The sequence below is a fragment of the Sinocyclocheilus anshuiensis genome, unplaced genomic scaffold (genome assembly GCF_001515605.1).
Source record: "Sinocyclocheilus anshuiensis isolate Anshui unplaced genomic scaffold, SAMN03320099.WGS_v1.1 scaffold2038, whole genome shotgun sequence".
Classification (NCBI taxonomy): Eukaryota; Metazoa; Chordata; class Actinopteri; order Cypriniformes; family Cyprinidae; genus Sinocyclocheilus; species Sinocyclocheilus anshuiensis.
In genome coordinates this window covers 227579-247686 of record NW_015547765.1, presented here as the reverse complement: position 1 = coordinate 247686, position 20108 = coordinate 227579, and the positions used below count along the sequence as shown (strand labels likewise).

At 36.5% G+C, this 20108-nt stretch overlaps 1 protein-coding gene and 1 long non-coding RNA gene across 3 annotated transcripts in view; both read right to left on the bottom strand.

The window, feature by feature from the left end:
• Positions 1-608, bottom strand: part of LOC107704544 (sentrin-specific protease 7-like) — a 46721-nt gene extending 46113 nt beyond the window's left edge. For both annotated transcript variants that reach the window (XM_016507482.1, XM_016507483.1), the window contains exon 1: positions 446-608. In XM_016507482.1, the coding sequence (XP_016362968.1) occupies positions 446-487 (42 nt within the window). In that variant the 5' untranslated portion in view covers positions 488-608. The remainder of the gene's footprint in view (positions 1-445) is intronic.
• A 6448-nt stretch (positions 609-7056) lies between these two features.
• LOC107704536 (uncharacterized) lies at positions 7057-7879 on the bottom strand. Its single transcript, XR_001635969.1, has 3 exons — positions 7814-7879; positions 7377-7739; positions 7057-7249 (listed from the first exon to the last, which is right to left on the bottom strand). It is a non-coding gene; the product is annotated as an uncharacterized LOC107704536 (long non-coding RNA).
• Between the last annotated feature and the right edge of the window lie 12229 nt (positions 7880-20108).

Below are 20108 nucleotides of genomic sequence, written 5' to 3'. Positions count from 1 at the left end.
TATAAAAATTTAAATCTTTCCAAGCAACTCAGCTTTGGAATCTTTCGGTCTTCCATAATTATTATTCTTGCTAATTTCATTCAGAAACTAGACTTGTTTACTTCATTATAAGTGAACAGCAGTGACAAAAGCAGTGAAATATTTCAGAATAACATTAAACGTCCTCAAATGCCTCATTCACATAAGGTTGCTATTTTTGTAAGACTGTTTAAAAAAAAATGATATGCCCATTTTACAATCCAAACTGCTACAATCTCACTGTTCAAACACACAGTACATCTTATATATTAGAAATAATAATCACAATAAAAGTGTCTAGAAGCTCTAGAGCTCATGAATGTGATTATTGTCAATCAGTTTAAACATGTAGCATTGGCTGCTGCACTCCAGGGCCATTAATGTTAGACATCTGAGCTGATATTAGCTTCATAAACTCCATACTTACAGCACACAGCTGTCTGAGACTCGCTCTATAAATATCAGGCATGGGCTATGAACGGGTGAAGGCACTGCTAAATCATTCTGCTCAGCAGAATAGCAATAAGTGCACTAAGAAGTGGGCATCCCTTCTTCTGTTTATGTGCGACGTCCTTCCCAATTCTTCTTCTTCTTCTTCTTCTTCTGCAGTTTGGCGGTGGGCGGGTAAATAATCTAAATCGTTACAGCGCCATCTGGTGTACAGCTGGAGAAATATTCAAGCATCATTTGTTTGTCAGATGTTGTATCTTATATGCAACAACATTCAAACATATTTGAATAATATGCCAAACTACTTATGCGAAAAAAATCTATCTACTTATTTACAATGCCCCACCTTCTAGACATTTTTGGCATCATTATAATTTAATCTAGATTTAGATTTTGTTGTTGTTGTTTGGCATTTCAATGTATGTGAAATTAATAATAGATTTATTATAGTTGACTAAAAACAGACTGAAACTAAAAAAAAAAAACATCGTTATGAAATAAAGTAAACGTCATCTCAAATAAAATAAAATATATTTAAAAAATATTTTATCTAGCTGCCAAGGCAGCATTTCTCTTTAGAATTTAGCTTAAAGGGGTCATATGATGCTGCTAAAAAGAACAGTATTTGGTGTAATGAAATGTGTTTATGCGGTTCAAGGTTCAAAAAACACATTATTTTCCACATACTGTACATTATTGTTTCTCCTCTATGCCCCGCCTTTCTGAAACGCGTCGATTTTTACAAAGCTCATCGGTCTGAAAAAGCGAGGTGTGCTGTGATTGGCCAGCTATCCAGTGCATTGTGATTGGCCAAATACCTCGAGCGTGAGACGGAAATGTTACGCCCCTTAACACACTGTGATGCCCTGTCAGGCCGGAGCGATGATTCAAAAACATTAAAACCCATTATAAACGAGGCATTTGTTGCATCCAGTGGGGACATAATTATGAATTATAATGACTTATACTGTCTTTTTATGCGTTGCGTTGCATCGCTCCGCGTAAACATAAAACCATGTCTGCATTTGTAATCGGAGAAATGACAAACAACAAGCACTACTCTACACTGCCCAAAAAAACTCGTTTGAATCGTGAGTGGCAAATTCTTTTTTATGCACCAAGAGCTTGTAACACTCCAAAGAGAAAGGAAAAATTGAAATCGCATCATATGACCCCTTTAACTTCATGCAGGCCTACTAAAATAGCTAAAACTAAAACTAAAACTGAAATCAAAATGAACAAAAACTACTGTATATTTAAAAAAAATACAAAAACTTTAAGTAAAATTAACATTAAAGAGGAAAATATAAAAATAGAAACTGATTCAAAATGATAGGCCTAATAAAAACTCGTGTTTCGGTGATACTAAAATAACAGTCGGACAAAAATCAGCATAGGCTGACATGTTGCATATGCCCATATCAATTATTATATTTTGACTAAATTAGTACCTTGGCGCATATCTTTCATAGTGGAGATAGGTATAGGCTAAGTGGTTTTATTGTTTCAAACGTGTTCGTTTTTGCAGAGTAGCTCTTTATTATTTATTTATTAGATAGGTAAGCATCTTAAATTAGATACCCTAATAAAACTCGCTTATATGCAACACAAACAATCCAAACACGTCAAGGGTTATATACAAAAATTATACTGTATTATTTATATAGATATAATTATTTATTTTACACAACAATAAACACATAAACCTGTGAGTAAACAACTAGAACTGGCGCGCATGCGCAGTTGAGGATTTTTTTGTCTTGCAAGTATGCAAAAGATAACGAACACGCTTTACTTTTATATTACAGCTGAAATGTCAGCATAATTTTTCCAATAACTATCTGTTTATACTATTATAAATGTGTACATCATGCTCAAAAGGTATGTTGTGCTGAAATTATCTTCGTCTAGCAGTAGTCATCTTTATTCGCTGGCCTTGAGGACAAAGACCAAGCGGCAACCTCCCGCTTTCTCTCGTGAAGCCAACACGGAAGTGACTTAAACTGTAATTCATCAACTGGCGTTCGTCTGCCTTGGGAAAGCTAGCGTGTCTCCGACATAGTGATAACACTCGTTGCCTTCTCTAGTGCAGCTCAACCAGGTCTCGTCCCATTCGTCGATATTTGTGATATCACAAATCCCGGAAAATATGCATTGTAGTCCAAACGAGTCGTTCGTTGTAGTTTTTGAAAAGTGATTTCTGTTAAATAAAATATCTCCTTTTGAAGTGGACTTTGAGCTTTGTAACTTTGCAGATATTTTTTATGCTCAAACAGCAACATTACAGACTAACTAATGTTGAAAAAGTGAAAAAGCATAATAGGACCCCTTTAAGATTAGCTAGAGGCTTTGTGCTAGCTAAGCATCAGTCTCTAATGTTATATATCAATAAATATCGATACTATTACAATGATAACGTGTCCTAAATATTACCAGGAACAAAGAAATGTAATTTCCAGTGCATCCGTTTAAAAATGATCCGTCTGGTTGCTCAGTTAGGTCTCTTTTTTTGCGTTTATTTCTAATAACTAGCTGACCAGGCTAGTTGAACATAAAACTCATTTAAAAAATTCATGAAAATTAATTAAAGTAAATCAAGTGTTATTGCGTATATTAATGCCTATATACTATAACCTGTATTATAGTTTATGTGTTTGTATAATTATCTGACGTCAAACTGTTGCAGTTAATTTTAGTTGAATCCATCATATATATATATATATATATATATATATATATGCAAGAATTTAGTTTAAACGTTTCAATAAATGCCAAGTTAATTTAAAGCGACCCAGAATTTAACAAAACGTCTTTTGCATCTTCACACTTCTACAAAAGCCTCTGGTCAATATGTACTTCACTACTGTAGGTTTCATCACCCACTTTTGTCATCATAAATGACGTTTTGTTGACCTCTGTGTCGCTGCAGTAGCTGTTGTTGAAGTCTGTTAGTCCCCTCAGAAAAAGCTATTTTTAATAAACAGTAAATACTATCCTGAGGCATATCTTTAATATTGGGAATAGAAGTTTATCACAGTTTATTATGTCTGTGTGATGTTTTTTTTTGTGTTTGTTTTTTTGCAGTGTGTTGCTCATCTGTTTCTTTATACTACGTTTGAATGAAGGTAAGCACATACAATTGCAGATATTTGCTTGAATTGAGTTTTAAGTCAGTCTTTCACATGTTCCTGGTCTGTCTTTGCTTTAGTTTCAGCATCTGCGCAGGAAGTAGTTCAGGGTTTTATTGGAGGTTCTGCAGTTTTGCCGTTCCATCCTGGGAACAGAACACTTACAAACATCACTGCACACTGGAGATATGAGGACAGGAAGAATGTTTATGACATACTAAATGGCCAAGGGATGACTAAGGAGCAGGACCCAGAGTACAAGGGCAGAACTGAAACGTTCCCTGCAGAGTATTCGAAAGTAAACTTCTCCCTCAAGCTTGGGAATCTTCAGAAAAGTGATGAAGGGTCGTACTGCTGCTTTATCCCTGAGTTTGTTCTCAATGAATGCATAAATCTTCAAATCAAAGGTGTGATGAAATGGTTGCTATAATTTGCTCCTAAAAATCAATGATTGGTATTTAAGTGTGAAGTAAGGTGAAATGTGTATTTCTTTCAAATGTTAAAACATTTTCTCTTATCCCATTTTTTTGTTTTAAGTAGTCCTACACATAATTCCTGCCTCGACCAATGGTGTGGGTTGGGGGTGGGGCTACCTGTAATAAACCGTTTAGTTAAGAAGTGTATTATGACCAAGAAATTAAAAAGAGCAAGTTTTGAACTAGACCCAAAAATAAAACAAAAAACAAAAGTCCCAAAACAAAACTATTCACAAAAACACAACAAATATGTATAATAAACATATTGTAGGAAGAAAAACTAATTTGACAAACAAAATAACAAATTCTAAAACAAAACAACAACAAATAATAATAATAACAACAACAAAAAAAACAGTCTGACAAACAACCAGATTATAAAACAAAATAACCAGTCGGACAAACAAAATAGCAGATTATAAAGCTAAATAAATTCTAAAACAAAATAACAAATCTGGCTAAATTAATTTTAATACAAAATAACAAATTCTAAAACAAGTCTGATCAACAAAACAAAATATTATAAAACAAAATAACAGATCTAACAAACAAAATAGCAAATTCGAAAACAAATCTAACAAAATAAAAGATTATAAAACAAAATAACATAAAACAAACAAAATAAATTCTAAGACAAAATGACTAAATACATGTTTAATAATAACTAAAAAATAACAGGTTCTAAAACAAAATAGCAGATTATGAAGAAACCTAAATCTGGCAAACTAAATGTTGTCTTACAAACAAAATAATGCCCATAACAGTAAACAATCAAAACTAAATCTGAAATCCAAATGTGAAATCAGTCAGTAACAACTCAAAATACATTTGTCTAGGTGATTGGGAAACCTGTTCGGAAACAAATGATTATTCTTGAACTTTCGTTTGATATCATTTGTGGCACAGAAATTACACATTTCACCTTTAGAGTTTGAGTGCATTTCCTGATGATTTTCCACACTGTGAAGTGCAGTGAGTGTGTACTAGCCTACATGCTACTCTTTTTCATTCTTCTTTCATTGTTTTTTAGTATTAGAGAAACCAAGAAAAATCCAAAAGCCAGGCTCAAACAGTGGAGGTGAAACCCCAGCAGGGAGGATTGCATTGTTAATTCCTCTCTTCTCTGCTACTGTTCTGCTCTGTGTGTGAGTGTTGACTGCATATAGTTCAGCAGTGTGTGCTTTAATTGCAGTGAGCTTTGACTTTGCAATATTATTATTTTCTACTCCGTACTTACTGGACCACATAGGAACCACAGAATTACACTGCATTGTGTCTTAGATATAATATATGACAACCATTTGGACACACTCACACACACACACACACCTCATATTACATGTCAGGCCTGTTATAATCAGGGTAGATGCCATAAGTACAGTCTGTTCACTGGCCTCTACTGTAGTGGATTTGATTTGGATTCAGACTTTAGATTCAGTCATTCAGCTTGCAAAACATTGCAAATGTGTCTTTCCAGATAAGTTACAATGGACAAAAACAATAAACGTAAAATGACATTAATTAAGAAACAACCTCTTTTGCATTTACATTAAACATAAAATAAAATGTTGCGCATACCCTGACAGGCTCTATAACTTGCGTTTTTTTCAGGAATCTTGAAAGTTTGATGAGATGAGATTGAAGTGGATTGTTTACTAATCTATTTACTAGTTGTAAATACCTCTCCTGCACCAGGCAGATCAGTTGCACTAAAATGTATGCATTAGCTGTATTTATTTAATTTAAAATAATAGTATTTGTATTTAATTTAATTTAATGTCATATTTGAGTTACAAAATGTAATTTATTTAATATATTTTATTTTAGGTGTTGAATTGATTTAACTGTTGTATTAACTCTGTTGTGTAACAGTGCTGTGCTGCCTGGAATAGTGCAAATAAATTTGTTCTTGGAAAGATATGCTTGATGTTTTGATTAAATGAGATGCGTAAAGGTAAATTTTGCTCTAAGCATGTCTTTGAAAAGCAAAGACATAATTCCTCTGAAAAGCAGTGGAATTATGAGTGATATTTTGGCTAAATACCAACTGCTTATTCAGGAAGAGGCTGTCTGACCGACATCTAAACCTAAAATTTTTATTTTACGGGCTGCTGAGGGTAATTGTACAATGCCACGGTAATAGTCTCATGTCTAGATGGAAGCTCCACATTTGCATAATTTTTTCCTTGCTCCTCTTTTCATTTTATCCTTCTACCTTAGCTATTATGCAGATGTTTTTATCCATCAATCTGTTCCACAACTGAAACTGTCCAATCAAAGGGGGGTTACTGAGATAAAAATACGTTTATCTGGTCATGTGATCTCAACATGGCAGCCTCCATTGGGCAACCTCTCTTGTAGTAAAGCAGTTTTTCTGATAATAGCGTACATTATTTTACGTTTTAAAATATTTGTCAAAACTACTCTTTTCTTGGTGCACCTTCTCTACATGGGTCAACATATATCAGTATTTGATATTTGATGAAAGTGCTATGTGGCAATTTTTGATAAACATTCAGTGTCATTTAAGTATCACTGGTATACTATTATTAATTAGTTTTATTCATATTTTGAATATTCATAAATATTTTTAGTTTTTTTAAATTTTCAGTTTTCATTTTAATTTGAAAGTTTTAGTACTATGTGTTTGTCATTGTTAATGTTTTTTTTATTTTTCATATATGTACAAATTCCAATTAAAAGGAGAAATGTTGCTCTGGCAACTAGCTGTATTTATTCAGATTTTTTTTAAATTTTCAGTTTTCATTTTAATTTGAAAGTTTTAGTACTATGTGTTTGTCATTGTTAATGTTTTTTTATTTTTCATATATGTACAAATTCCAATTAAAAGGAGAAATGTTGCTCTGGCAACTAGCTTTAATAAAAACAGTTTTCATATTTTATTTCAGTTAACGTTTATTTTATTTGTAATGCAAATGTTTCATAACTTACATTTCGTGAAAAATTCGTAAAATTTACCCACAATGACAATTCTTAATGTAAAGATACTTGAAAATGTACTTTGGCTGATTGAGCAGATCTAAACTCAACCCTGCAACACTTAAAAAACTAAACAAATAATTGTTCAGATAAACGGCAGAATGTGAGTGAAAAGAAAACTGATCAACAACACAATCAATGATGGTTCTCCATGGTTTCCTTTTCCTTCTGGTTTATCTGTGGGCCAAAACGACAATGGCAAAGTTTGTAACATTAGTTTGATCAGTCACTAACAACTGCAGACTAACATTCAGAATTTTAAACCACAATCATGGTTTTTCAATGAAACTCAGATTATACACACCTTTGACATGAAGCTCTGTGATGACCTCTTTCTGAAATGTGTCGTGTGATGTAATGTCCCTTGTGATGCTACAGCGGTACTTCCTTGCATCAGTTTGCTGAAGACTGCTGAGTTTGATGGAGAAGTTGCCCTTCTTATACTCCTCTGGGAACGTTTCGACTCTGTCCTTGTACTTTGGCTCTTGGTCTTCAGCTATGCTACCTCCAATGATGTCACACACTTTCTTGCCTTCATCGTCTCTGAAGTGTACGTTGAATTCTTCTATTTTGTCTTGAATCTCACTTTCAGTGATCGAACAAGACAAGATCGCAGAGTCTCCAACAAAACCTTTAACTGTGACCCTCACAGGAGCAGAGAAAGCACCTAAAAACAGCAAACACACCGTTCATCATTCCGCATGTGACATGAAGTTTCATTTAAAATGTTTAAAATCTCACCTGTGATATACAGCAGAAACACAGAGATGATGATGATTATGCACCAACTGTAGAAAGAGAAGATAAAAAGACATCAACAGTTTGCTAACCTACTTTTAGCCCCCATATCTCAGCAATATTCACACTTATTGCAAAGCAACTGGATCTACCTCTCTAGTCGACACTGTGAATCATGTTCTTCCTGTCATTCAAGAAAGTCTATCTCTCGTCTATAATTTGTTTGAATAAAACATGGACCAACGTAGGACCTAAAATGAGCTTTTTACTTAAAAGGTCCAGAAATAATAAAAAATGAATTATTATTTTATTCATTATTATTATTAATAATAGTGTACACTAGGAAAAACAGCAAAAATTTGATCCACACACCTAATTAGTCCATTCTCTCTTTGACCTACTGCACTGTAAAGCTCGACCGAACTACATTCAAGCCTTCTAACCAATCGATTTTCTAAAATCTCGTCTACCAATTTTAGACAATGGGGATATTCATATATTTATCTGTAATGAATGTAATTCATGCTACCTAATAGACAATAAATTATATTTTACAAACAATGTAGCTGTTAGCTTCATGCTACACTAACGATAGCGCATGGCGTTGACAATCTCAATCTTTTGTCTCAAACATACCTCTGTCCCATGGTACTTTTTTTTTTTCAGACGAAGCACTGAAATGTAAACGTGGCACTTGAACAATTTCAACAATGAAAACAATTTCTTAATGGCAACTAGCGGCGACTAAGTTACCAAAAATGGTTGCTGAGTCATATGTACGGATATGACGTTTTACAGGTAGCTAGAGACGGAAGTACTGTATATATTATGTACTTTTTGATCTGCACAATGCTTTCCAAAAGGCATTTGAGAGGACACTTACAGAAACTGTTTGTTGTTGTTTTTTTATACTATTCAAAAATATTTTTATGATATTTTATTTAATTACTATACAATATTGGCCAATCAAATGTTACAAACAAGGCAGAATAACCTATCAATATCACTGCTCACAGAATCAACCCACCAGTTTTCAGACTGAATAAATGTAATACAGTACAACTAACACTTTGCCGATGTTTACACACCTTTGATGAAAAACTGGCTCGACTAGTGAAGACCCTTCTTGGTCCTGATTTGGCCCTCAGGCAAAATCTTGCCTTGCATTACCACATTTTTTTGTTTTTGAAGAACGCATCATAGGAATTCCATTTTTAAGATTCCATTATGGGAGCGTTCAGTCTTGTTCTTCAAGTTCCTCATAGTGATCTGCAAATAATGAATAGAAAAAAAAATAAAATAAAGATTTACACAGAACGTTTGATACTATTTATTTATTTCTTTATTATTTATTTATTTTATTTTACAGTTTGCCTTCAAAATGTTTATTTCCAGCATAAACACCGATGACAGCAACAGAAATACAAAAAAGAATATGCTAAATAACTCACTGCTCGCTTCCTACTAAACAAAATAACAACTCTGATAACAACTGTGAGATCTAGAGCTTACCTTGAGGTAATTCACTTTTTTAGTGTCCTGCTTCTTTCTCTTTTTTCATGTGTTCCTGTCAGAGTTTTGACAGACTGTACAGCTGATGAGAAAACACAAAGAATTTATCTTGTTGTTGGGAGGAGCAGAATCCACCTGTGACATTCCAAGTCACCATTCTACATACAGTACATTATATACTATACTTGATTTTTAAATACCAGTTTATTGGGTACTTTATGATATATCATTGACATTGTTTTTAAAACTATATTCCAAGAATAAGGCAGAGAAAAAAAAAAAAAAAAACTTGCTCCGCACTCCACTCAGTAGTGCAACCGTGACAGAATACCGGACCAAGAAAAAAGATGGCTGCAGCTGAGGATGCACTGTGGGGTTTGCGGCAGGGGGGTCTGAGGTTGGAGCGATATGTGGAGTGTTTTCTCGAGCTCTCTAACCGGGTGAGCTGGCACGACGCCGTTTTGCTCCGCATGTGCCCTCCTTGCCCATATTTGGTTCGTTTCCTGTTCCTGTCCTGATTATGTTGATTTAATTCCAGGTGTTCCCCATTTATTTCCATTGATCCCAGGTGTGCCTCGTCATCCCCTCGTCTTGTCATGTGTTTAAATAGTGTTCCCTGTTTTTAGTTCAGTGTCTGGTATTGTTTATGTCTTCATGTGCTACGTGAGTTTTCCTTGTTCCTTGTTATAATTAATGTTCTCTGGATTGATGTACCTCTCGCCGTGCCTTGCTCCGCACTCCACTCAGTAGTGCAACCGTGACAGAATACGGGACCTAAAAAAGATGGCTGCAGCTGAGGACGCACTGTGGGGTTTGCGGCAGGGCAGTCTGAGTTTGGAGCGATATGTGGAGGGTTTTCTCGAGCTCTCTAACCGGGTGAGCTGGCACGACGCCGCTCTAGGTGCGTGCTTCCTGCTGGGGTTGGATGACGAGATAATCCGCTGCGATCTTCCGATGTGTGATTTTTCCCCTGATCGAGCTGATTAATCTCGTGCTGTTCTTAAATGGTTCTGATTTCGAAGTGGAAGAAGTAAAGAAACTTCCCAAGCCTCGTCATCCAACTCCCACTGGAACGTGCCGCGTCTCCCCAGCTCACACCACGCCGAGAACCTCCACATACCACTCCAATGGCTCCCACCACCTGCCCAACCCCAAATTCCCCGCTGTCCTCCGAAGCTCCACCCTAGTCGTCAGCCCAGTACGGCCGGCTGCTCCCCAGTCAAGCCCGCCAGTGTTGGCTCTCTCCTGCCCGCCGGCCATTCCGATGTCAAGCCCACCGGCCGCTCTGAAGATCGGCCTACCGCTGCAAAGGCCACCATTGACGCAAGCCCGCTGGTCACCGCAACGACAAGCCCAACGGCTGCCCAGTTCCCCCGTAACCAAAGGAGGAGGACGAAGAGGAAAAGGACTGTTCTCTGCCTTCATCCTAGCCCCAGAGCTCGCTCCAGTGTCGGCTCCGGCCCCAGAGCTCGCTCCAGTGTCGGCTCCGGCCCCAGAGCTCGCTCCAGTGTCGGCTCCGGCCCCAGAGCTCGCTCCAGTGTCGGCTCCGGCCCCAGAGCTCGCTCCAGTGTCGGCTCCGGCCCCAGAGCTCGCTCCAGTGTCGGCTCCTCGAAAGCTTCTGCTGTGCCTGCTCCTCCAGAGCGCCATCCAGTGCCAGCTCCTTGTAAGCACTTCCCAGTTCTCGAGTCTAGCCCAGGGAGGGCTCCGGATCCCCCGTTGAGCCCAGGGAGGGCTCCAGTCCCCTGTCAAATTAAAGTTTGGATGATGGATTGATGTAGTCCTCGTCTCCCTCCGTTCCTTGCTCAGCACTCCACTTAGTAGTGCAACCGTGACAGATAAAGTCAGCATATTGCTTTTTCTACATCAAACTGCTGAGTGGTGTAACCAAATGTCAAAATTTAGAAGTTTGTGATTCATGTAATTTTCAAAAGAAATGCTAATCTGACAATTCACAAATATCAGTTTAATTCATCTCATTTCCTCTGGACATTCATTGAAAAAAATCAAATGATGAATTAATTCTGGAAATGGATCTACTGATGAAGTATACAGTATAATGTTTCCCAAGAGTCCTGTTTTTATATAACGCATGTTTGTCCATCCATCACTGTAAAAATGTTAACAGAACTAACAAATTTAGGACAAAATGCTGCCATTTGGATGAAAAAGAGATTTATTGGATGCTACTAAAACTATCAAATCGTCCCGTTATGATATTGCGGTTATTAACTCCTTTTTAATAATACGATGCAAGTTTCAAACCCAAATATTCAGTGCAACCTAAACATCATCTATCCATAAATGCCACTACTGATGAGTTAGGCGTTTATTACTGCATGACCACAGAGGCACCTCCAAAATTCAGCAACGGTAACAGACTTCACATCACTGGTGAGTGAGCATTTAGTAATCAGGCCATATAAATATTCAGTGCTTTCAATGTATGGCTATTTATTTTACAGAACTAAATTACCTGAGTGCCAGAATCACACTGTGGTGAAGTATGTTGAGCAGAATCATACGGTGGTGAATTATACTGACCAGATTTAGAGACCATTATTATTATTATTATTATAAATTGGCCTGAGATCTGTTATAAATGTTTATTCGTTAATTTATATGTCACGTACAAACTTGTGTTGCGGTGTAATTTAATTCTGTCTCTAAGCTTTAATTCTGGTATAGTCTGCAGTTAATCAAGTAGGGCTCTTTGTGGTCCCACAGTCACATATGTTTGCATCAATCAGTGGTGGGCGATTGTGCTGATTTTTTCAAAATCAAATTAGTCACAGTATTTTTCTACTTAAATGCAACACCAATAAAATGACGCTTTGATGTATATTTATCCATTTATTACCATGGTTGACAATACACTGTTAACGGCAAACATGATACTGACATACAATTACAAACACTGTTTATGCAAAATTGGGCCATGATTAATACGAATGAATGTATATGAATCTTAATTTATTTTAATTTAATTCAAGAGTTTTTGTAACAGTGGTCACAACTGTGGTTTCAACTGAAAGAAGAGTTTATAGTTTTACATATGAATGAATACAGGAGGCAAAAAAAAAATAATAATAATAATAATTGTGTAAAGTCTTGTGAAGGGTGGTGTCACAAATTCAGCCTCTGTGGCTCCCTCCGATCACCACCATAGGGAACCATCACCGGAGTACTGAGCGATCCTTTCGGACTCCAATTCCCACTATGCCCCATGCCAGAGACTAATCACCTGCACAGGTGTTTCCTATTGCCCGGTCTAATTAAACTGTGCCTTCCCTGCTTTTATTGTTTCCCTGTGTTGATTACCTGGACTGTTTACCCGTTTACGATTGCTTGCTGCCTACCTCTTCTGACCCTGCCTGCCTTGTTGATTCATGCTGTTGTTTGTCTGCCGCCTGCCTCGACCCTGATCACGAACACTGTTTACGATTCTGCCCAGCCTTCGTTGTGTCTAACACCAGTTACCGATCTATGCCTGTATGACCTGCCTTGTGAACCAATAAAGCTGCATATGGATCCTAACGCCACTGCCCCTTTGTTACAGGTGGCAGTATATCACCCTTATTTAACACTTATTTGTCTGAAAATTGTGATGAAATTAATGGGTCAAACTGGAGGAAATGGATGGACTAATTACAGAGTGAGTGAGCTAAAAAAAATAAAAAAAAATAAATATATATATATATATATTAATTTATAATAACAGTATACACTAGGAAAAATGGCAAACAAAACAATTAATTTGATCCACACACCTAATTAGTATATTCTCTCTCTACCAGCTACTGTATAGCTCGACTGAACAACCAAACTACAGTCAAGCCTTCTAACCAATCGGTTTTCAAAAAAATGTTGTACCAGTTTATGACAATGGATATTGGATATGACAATACAGATATATACTTATCTGTAATGAATATAATTCATGCTACCTAATGGGAAATAAATTATATTTTTACTAACATGGTTACTGTTAGCTTACACTCTTAAAAATAAAGGTGCTTCACGATGCCATAGAAGAACCTTTTTGTCTAAATGGCTCCATAAAGAACCTTTAACATCTGAAGAACCTTTCTGTTTCACAAAAGGTTCGTGGCGAAAGAAGGTTCTTTAGATTATAAAAAGGTAAGAAAGAGATGGTTCTTTAAAGAACCTTTGACTGAATGGTTCTTTGTGGAACCAAAAAGGGTTCTTCTATGGCATCGCTTGAAGAACCTTTTGAAGCACCTTTATTTTTAAGAGTGTACATGCTATCCTAACGATATAGCACATGGCATTGACGATCTCAAATTTTGCCTCAATTCACAGAAACATACCTTCGTCCCATTGTTTTTCGTTTTTTCATATGAAGCACTTGATTGTAAACGTGACACTTGAACTTGCACTTGAATTTCAAAAATGAAAACAGTTTTTTTAATTGTAACTAACGACAAGTTGTCAAGAACGGTCCACGTTGCTGAGTCAAAATGGCATCGGCACGCTCGTGTACGGATGTGACGTTTTTCAGGTGGCTAAGACGGAAGTATTCGTCTATTTTGGCTGGCTAGAAATATTATTTGATTTTCCATTAACAGCCTATTGTTGTTTGTAGTGATTTACCCACTTTTTGATATTCCCAAAATGAAACTGCCTCTTACTACTCCAAAATATATTTTATCATATTTTATTGAATTATTGTACAATATTGGCTAATAGTCAAATGTTCTACAATTTAGGATCACTTATTAAAAACACGACTGCTCACAGAATCCACGCTGGTCTTCCCTGGTTAGTTTTTCCTGCCTGTAGTTTTGTGTCAGTTTTCCTGTCTGTAGTTCAGTGACTATATCACTGAATATGACTGAACAAATTGAATACAGTGCAACAAATGTTTTACACACCTTTGATGAATAGCTGTGCTCGCTTGGGGAAGATGGAATACATCCTCCTTGATTCTTCAGTTGACTTCAGAGTGGAAATATTGTTTGTTTAGGTTGAATTTGTATTCAGTTTCATGCAGTCCTTTTCCTCAGGCGCAATCTCAAAACCATATGGAAACATAAAGAACATAAACATAAAGAAAACTCCTGGAAAAGACTAAATATGTCAAAGTTTAAAATCCAAATGTTGTTTAGTCCCCAAACTTCATTGAACATGACAAGTTTGAAATGTGAAAGACAGGGAAATGCAAAACAGAGGAATGCAAAAAGGAGACATGCAAAACTGGAACGTGCAAACCCACTTATAATTATGACCATGATGCCATACACATGTTCTGTCCATACATTACACAACAAGTTTCCAGTATCTGTCCACACTGAAAGTGAAAATTCCACATAATTCCACATAATCATAACACATTTGATGTTTACTAAGTATTTATTTGGAGAGGGATTTAGGGCCTAGTAATTGGCACGAAACACTGCATATGAATCTTTTGTTTCAAATTAGTGCTTCCAGAGGACATATTAATCAGCCTGACTCATGTGATTTGACACCAAATGAAACTTTACTATCTCATGCTGTTTCAATACGCTTTAAATATCAGTGAGTAGACGGGTTGATAACTGAACCCATAAATCCAGTATTAAATGTAAGATTGTAACTGATCTGGAGATTAAGATAAATGTGATTAACTTTTGATAAAGTTCTTAAAATTCTGTGCAGTTATTTTTTGGCGCACAAAATAAGTACAACAAATTAATAAAAGGTTATATACCATACAGATCATCTGTATAATTTAATAATATAAAAGATTGTAATTAATGAAAACTTGCAGTTGTTTTGTAGACAATGTCATTGATTTTTTTTTGTGACAATAACAATGTAATTTTTTTTTCTTTTGCGGTTTTGTTGCATTTACACAGCTTTAACAAAGTTGTTCTTTACTCATTTCGTGTTGTCAGAAAAAAATAAAGCTTCATGAGAACGTAAGATCCAAGTCTGTTTCATTATTATTTCTAATATTATTACTGAGATATTATTTTATCAGATTTCATTTCAAATTGGATGTGTATCATTATATTGGATGCATTAATTGTCTCTTAAAGTGATCGCTCCTAATTTACTAGTTGCTGTCGGTGTTTTTAATGTTAATCAAAGAAAATAAAAGAGAACATCACTCACTGCTCTTAGCTGAATTACTTTGTAGTTTTAACAAGAATTCATCTATATTTAATTTATACAGAGAAAACTATTCAATGCTATTTTACATTTGATTTTTCGGTTTCTGTACCTGGACACCTACAAACTTGAAAAAACATAAACATTGTTTAATTTGTATCTATGTTCTATTTATTCATTTGTGCTGTTTACACAATTTCAAAGGAGGGCCCACAGGTACAGCCTGCACCGGGGCCTCGCAATCCCCAGCTACAGCCCTGACTCCATGCAACCCCATATGGTGCGCGCTGTCTACAGACGCGCTCTCACCAGATCTTTGAGCAATGCCAAATGTGCATTCCTCAAAATCAGTTCATACACAATTAAACACCTTTTATACAGACCCAGTTTACAGAGCTTTCATTAGCCAGCTGTACTGTACATGCGCTGTTATTCAGAGAAACCTCGCAGCGTGAGGTTTAGGCTAATGTCGACGCTAAAATGCCCTTTCGGTCTGATCTACTGTAAGTGTGCCTGGACCGCAGCTCATTTACTACAGCCAGCTCTCACTGACAGTGAATGATTTCCGGTTGCTTCGGTGTTTACCTAACTATCCAGTCAGTCAGTCAGTCAGTCAGTCAGTCAGTCAGTCATTTACAAGACAAAACTCCTCAGCCCCTATTGGAAAAGGTTAATGCAGATCTCAAATCTGGACTTCTACTTCTAGAGAGACAGAAAGAGAGAAGTGTGCCACTCTCAGTTCCTGTGGTAATAAACAATGGAAACAGTACATGATGAATTAAGCATAGCTTAATGTCCATTGCTTTTTCCACATCAGTCTTTTGGGCTTTTGTTCAAATCGACAGGCTTTATGTTGGCAGACCAATATACTTTAAGCTTCAGGCAATATTTGACATGCAGTTTTTGTATTGTAACTTAAAATGGTTAAAACACAATCACTAAAGCAATAACACCAACATCACACACTGTATAGACAATAATGAAGATCTTACTGTTAAAAGAATAGTTCCATAGGCCATCCAAGATGTAGATAAGTTTGCTTGTTCATCTGATCAGATTTGGAGAAATGTAGCATTACATCACTTGCTCACTGATGAATCCCAGTCAGTCAGTCAGTCAGTCAGTCAGTCAGTCAGTCAGTCAGTCAGTCAGTCAGTCAGTCATTTACAAGACAAAACTCCTCAGCCCCTATTGGAAAAGGTTAATGCAGATCTCAAATCTGGACTTCTACTTCTAGAGAGACAGAAAGAGAGAAGTGTGCCACTCTCAGTTCCTGTGGTAATAAACAATGGAAACAGTACATGATGAATTAAGCATAGCTTAATGTCCATTGCTTTTTCCACATCAGTCTTTTGGGCTTTTGTTCAAATCGACAGGCTTTATGTTGGCAGACCAATATACTTTAAGCTTCAGGCAATATTTGACATGCAGTTTTTGTATTGTAACTTAAAATGGTTAAAACACAATCACTAAAGCAATAACACCAACATCACACACTGTATAGACAATAATGAAGATCTTACTGTTAAAAGAATAGTTCCATAGGCCATCCAAGATGTAGATAAGTTTGCTTGTTCATCTGATCAGATTTGGAGAAATGTAGCATTACATCACTTGCTCACTGATGGATCCTCTGCAGTGAATGGGTGCCGTCAGAATGAGAGTCCAAACAGCTGATAAAAACATCACAATAATCCACAAGTAATCCACACCTCCAGTCCATCAATTAACATCTTGAGAAGTGAAAAGCTGCATGTTTGACATCAAGTCATTTTTAACTTCAAACCGTTGCTTTCGACTAAAACCATAGGGGCCTCCTAATAATCCATCCACTTGATTGGCTCTATGACTCTCTCTCCTCTCCACCTGTAGCTGGTGTGTGGTGAGCGCACTGGCACTGTTGTCCTGTGGCTGCTGTCGCATCATCCAAGTGGATGCTGCACACTGGTGGTGGTTGAGGAGAGACCACCCACATGATTGTAAAGTGCTTTGAGTTTACAACAATACACAATAAAACACTATATAAATGCATCATTCATTCATTCATTCATTCATTCATTCATTCATTCATTCATTCATTCATATACCATTGCCTGGACTGATGTTATTATCAGTTGTTTGGACTCTTATTTTATTGGCACCCATTCACTTCAGAAGATCCATCGGTGCGCTAGTGATGTAATGCTACATTTCTCCATATGTGTACCAGTGGGGAAACAAACTCCTCTACATCTTGGATGGCTATTTTAATTTTTGGGTGAACTGTTCCTTTAAATCTGTCAGGTGTGGCGTGAGCTTCACTTCCTTTCAGTGGTTTGTAGAAAATCGCCCTCTCTGGGTTTCAAAGCTCTGAATTAAAAATCTATCTTAAAGCCTTTTGAATGCAACCAGATTTCATCATCTCAATGTATTTTAGTTGTGGAAATGACACAAAGATCATCCAGCATCTTATCTGTAAGTATTTTATTGAGTACCTTGATTAATATACTGTCAAACAAGTATACTGTTTCATAAGAAGCCTGTTTTTTTTTTGTACTATGCGTTTTATTTGTATATTTATTTATTTTGTTTATCTCGCAGATCTACTAGTATGGTGTCAAGCTGTAGAAACGTTAACAGAACTAACAAATTTGGGACAAAATGTGTCCATAAATTGTGATGTTGATGAAAAAGAGATTTATTGGATGCTACTGAAACGACCAAATCGTCCAGTTATGATATTGCGGTTATTTTCAACTTCACCAACTCCTTTTTACTACGATGTAAGTTTCAGAACCAAATATTCAGTGCAACCTAACAATCGCCTATCCATAAAAAATGTCACTACTGATGAGTTAGGCGTTTATTACTGCATGACCACAGAGGCACCTCCAAAATTCAGCAACGGCACCAGACTTCACATCATTGGTGAGTGAGCATTCAGTAATCAGGCCATATAAATATTCAGTGCTTTCAATGTATGGCTATTTTTTTTTTATTACAGAACCAACTAAATCACCTGAGTGCCAGAGTCACACTGTGGTGAAGTATGTTGAGCAGAATCATACGGTGGTGAATTATACTGACCAAATTCAGCGACCATGGATGATTGTTATCATCTTATCTGGTCTGATGCATGGTATTCTGGTCTTTGTAGTCATTGGTAAGTTCTGTTCTTTAAAGGGGTCATATGATGCGATTTAAATTTTTCCTTTCTCTTTGGAGTGTTACCAGCTCTTGGTGCGTAAAGAAGATCTGTAAAGTTGCGAGTTCTAACACGCCCCCACATGTCTACGTCACGATGTGGGAAGATTTGCATAACGCCGCCCAAATGTTCACACAAAGAAAAAAGGCGCAACTTTTATTCTCGCTGTAGTATTGTTGTTGCCGCCGCCGCCATGTCGTGAGCACACCTCACTTTTCAGACCGATGAGCTTTGTAAAAATCAACGCGTTTCAGAAAGGCCGGGCATAGAGGAGAAGGTTTTTTGAACCTTAAACCACATAAACACATTTCATTACACCAAATACACAAAATAATGTTCTTTTTAGCAACATTATGACCCCTTTAATATAATTTAAATTCATTTTATCTATCTGTAAAATATGACCATAATTCTCTTCTCTTATAGGTGTATGTTGCTACTCTAGAGAAAAATTAAAACATCAAGAAACAGATTTAGAGCAGACTCAGTTTATACCTCTGGAACAAGAGCCAAAGACAATGGTAAATAATGCAAAAACATCTCTTTTTTGTTTCCATTTATTTAATTATTAATTAAGATAACTTTGACTCTTTATCGCTGTTTGTATCACAAACCAGATACAGATGCATAACATACACTTGCAAATGCTAATATTGATGATTGCCCTGTTGCTCTTTCAGTATACTGAGGTGGTCTTTTCCTTGATGCGTGAAGAGTTTGAACAAAAGCGGTGCTTTTCTCCTGCAGCCCAAATCATAAACAGGAAAGCTTGTTCCTGACCTTATATCAGCAGGTTGCTTATACTTTTGTTTTAAATATAAAGTTTCAAAACATATCTTTACTTGCTCAATGAATAAAAAAATAATGGAAATAGACAGCAAAAATGAAATGTTCTCTCTTTTTTTAATAAACAATGGAATCATCCACCTACTTGATGGCTAGCCAAATGCTTCTTTGCAGATGAAACGTAGGCATTGTGGTTGGCCTTGGGCAGACAAGCTCAGTAAAGTTTTCCACACATGGTCACCTGATCACCAGTGAACTGCAAAGCCAGGTGGTTTAACCTCTAACAGTATGAAGCTTTTTTGTTTTGTAGATATATAGATCGAAGTGTAAACAATCATGTAGAAACAACAACAATCATTCTATCAAACTGTTAAAACCCCGCTGACTTCACTGCCATTCTTTTTTCATTTGAGGTTAAGAAAATCATGTGATGGCGATATGTCTAAAGCAGATGGGAACTCATTACACTTAAGTGACCAATTCAGTGGAACTGAATGGTTTAAGTACTGACGTTAACGTAACACTTTACTTCAGCTAAACCACACTGCAAACACTTCTGCAAAGGAGAGCCAAAGGTTTGCATGCACATATTTAATGTTGATTATCTTTTAGGAGATAATAAACATTATGTGAACACAAACAAGCAAACCCTCTGAAATGTCCAACACAATTTTGCACAGAAATGAACCTGCAAAATTCTCA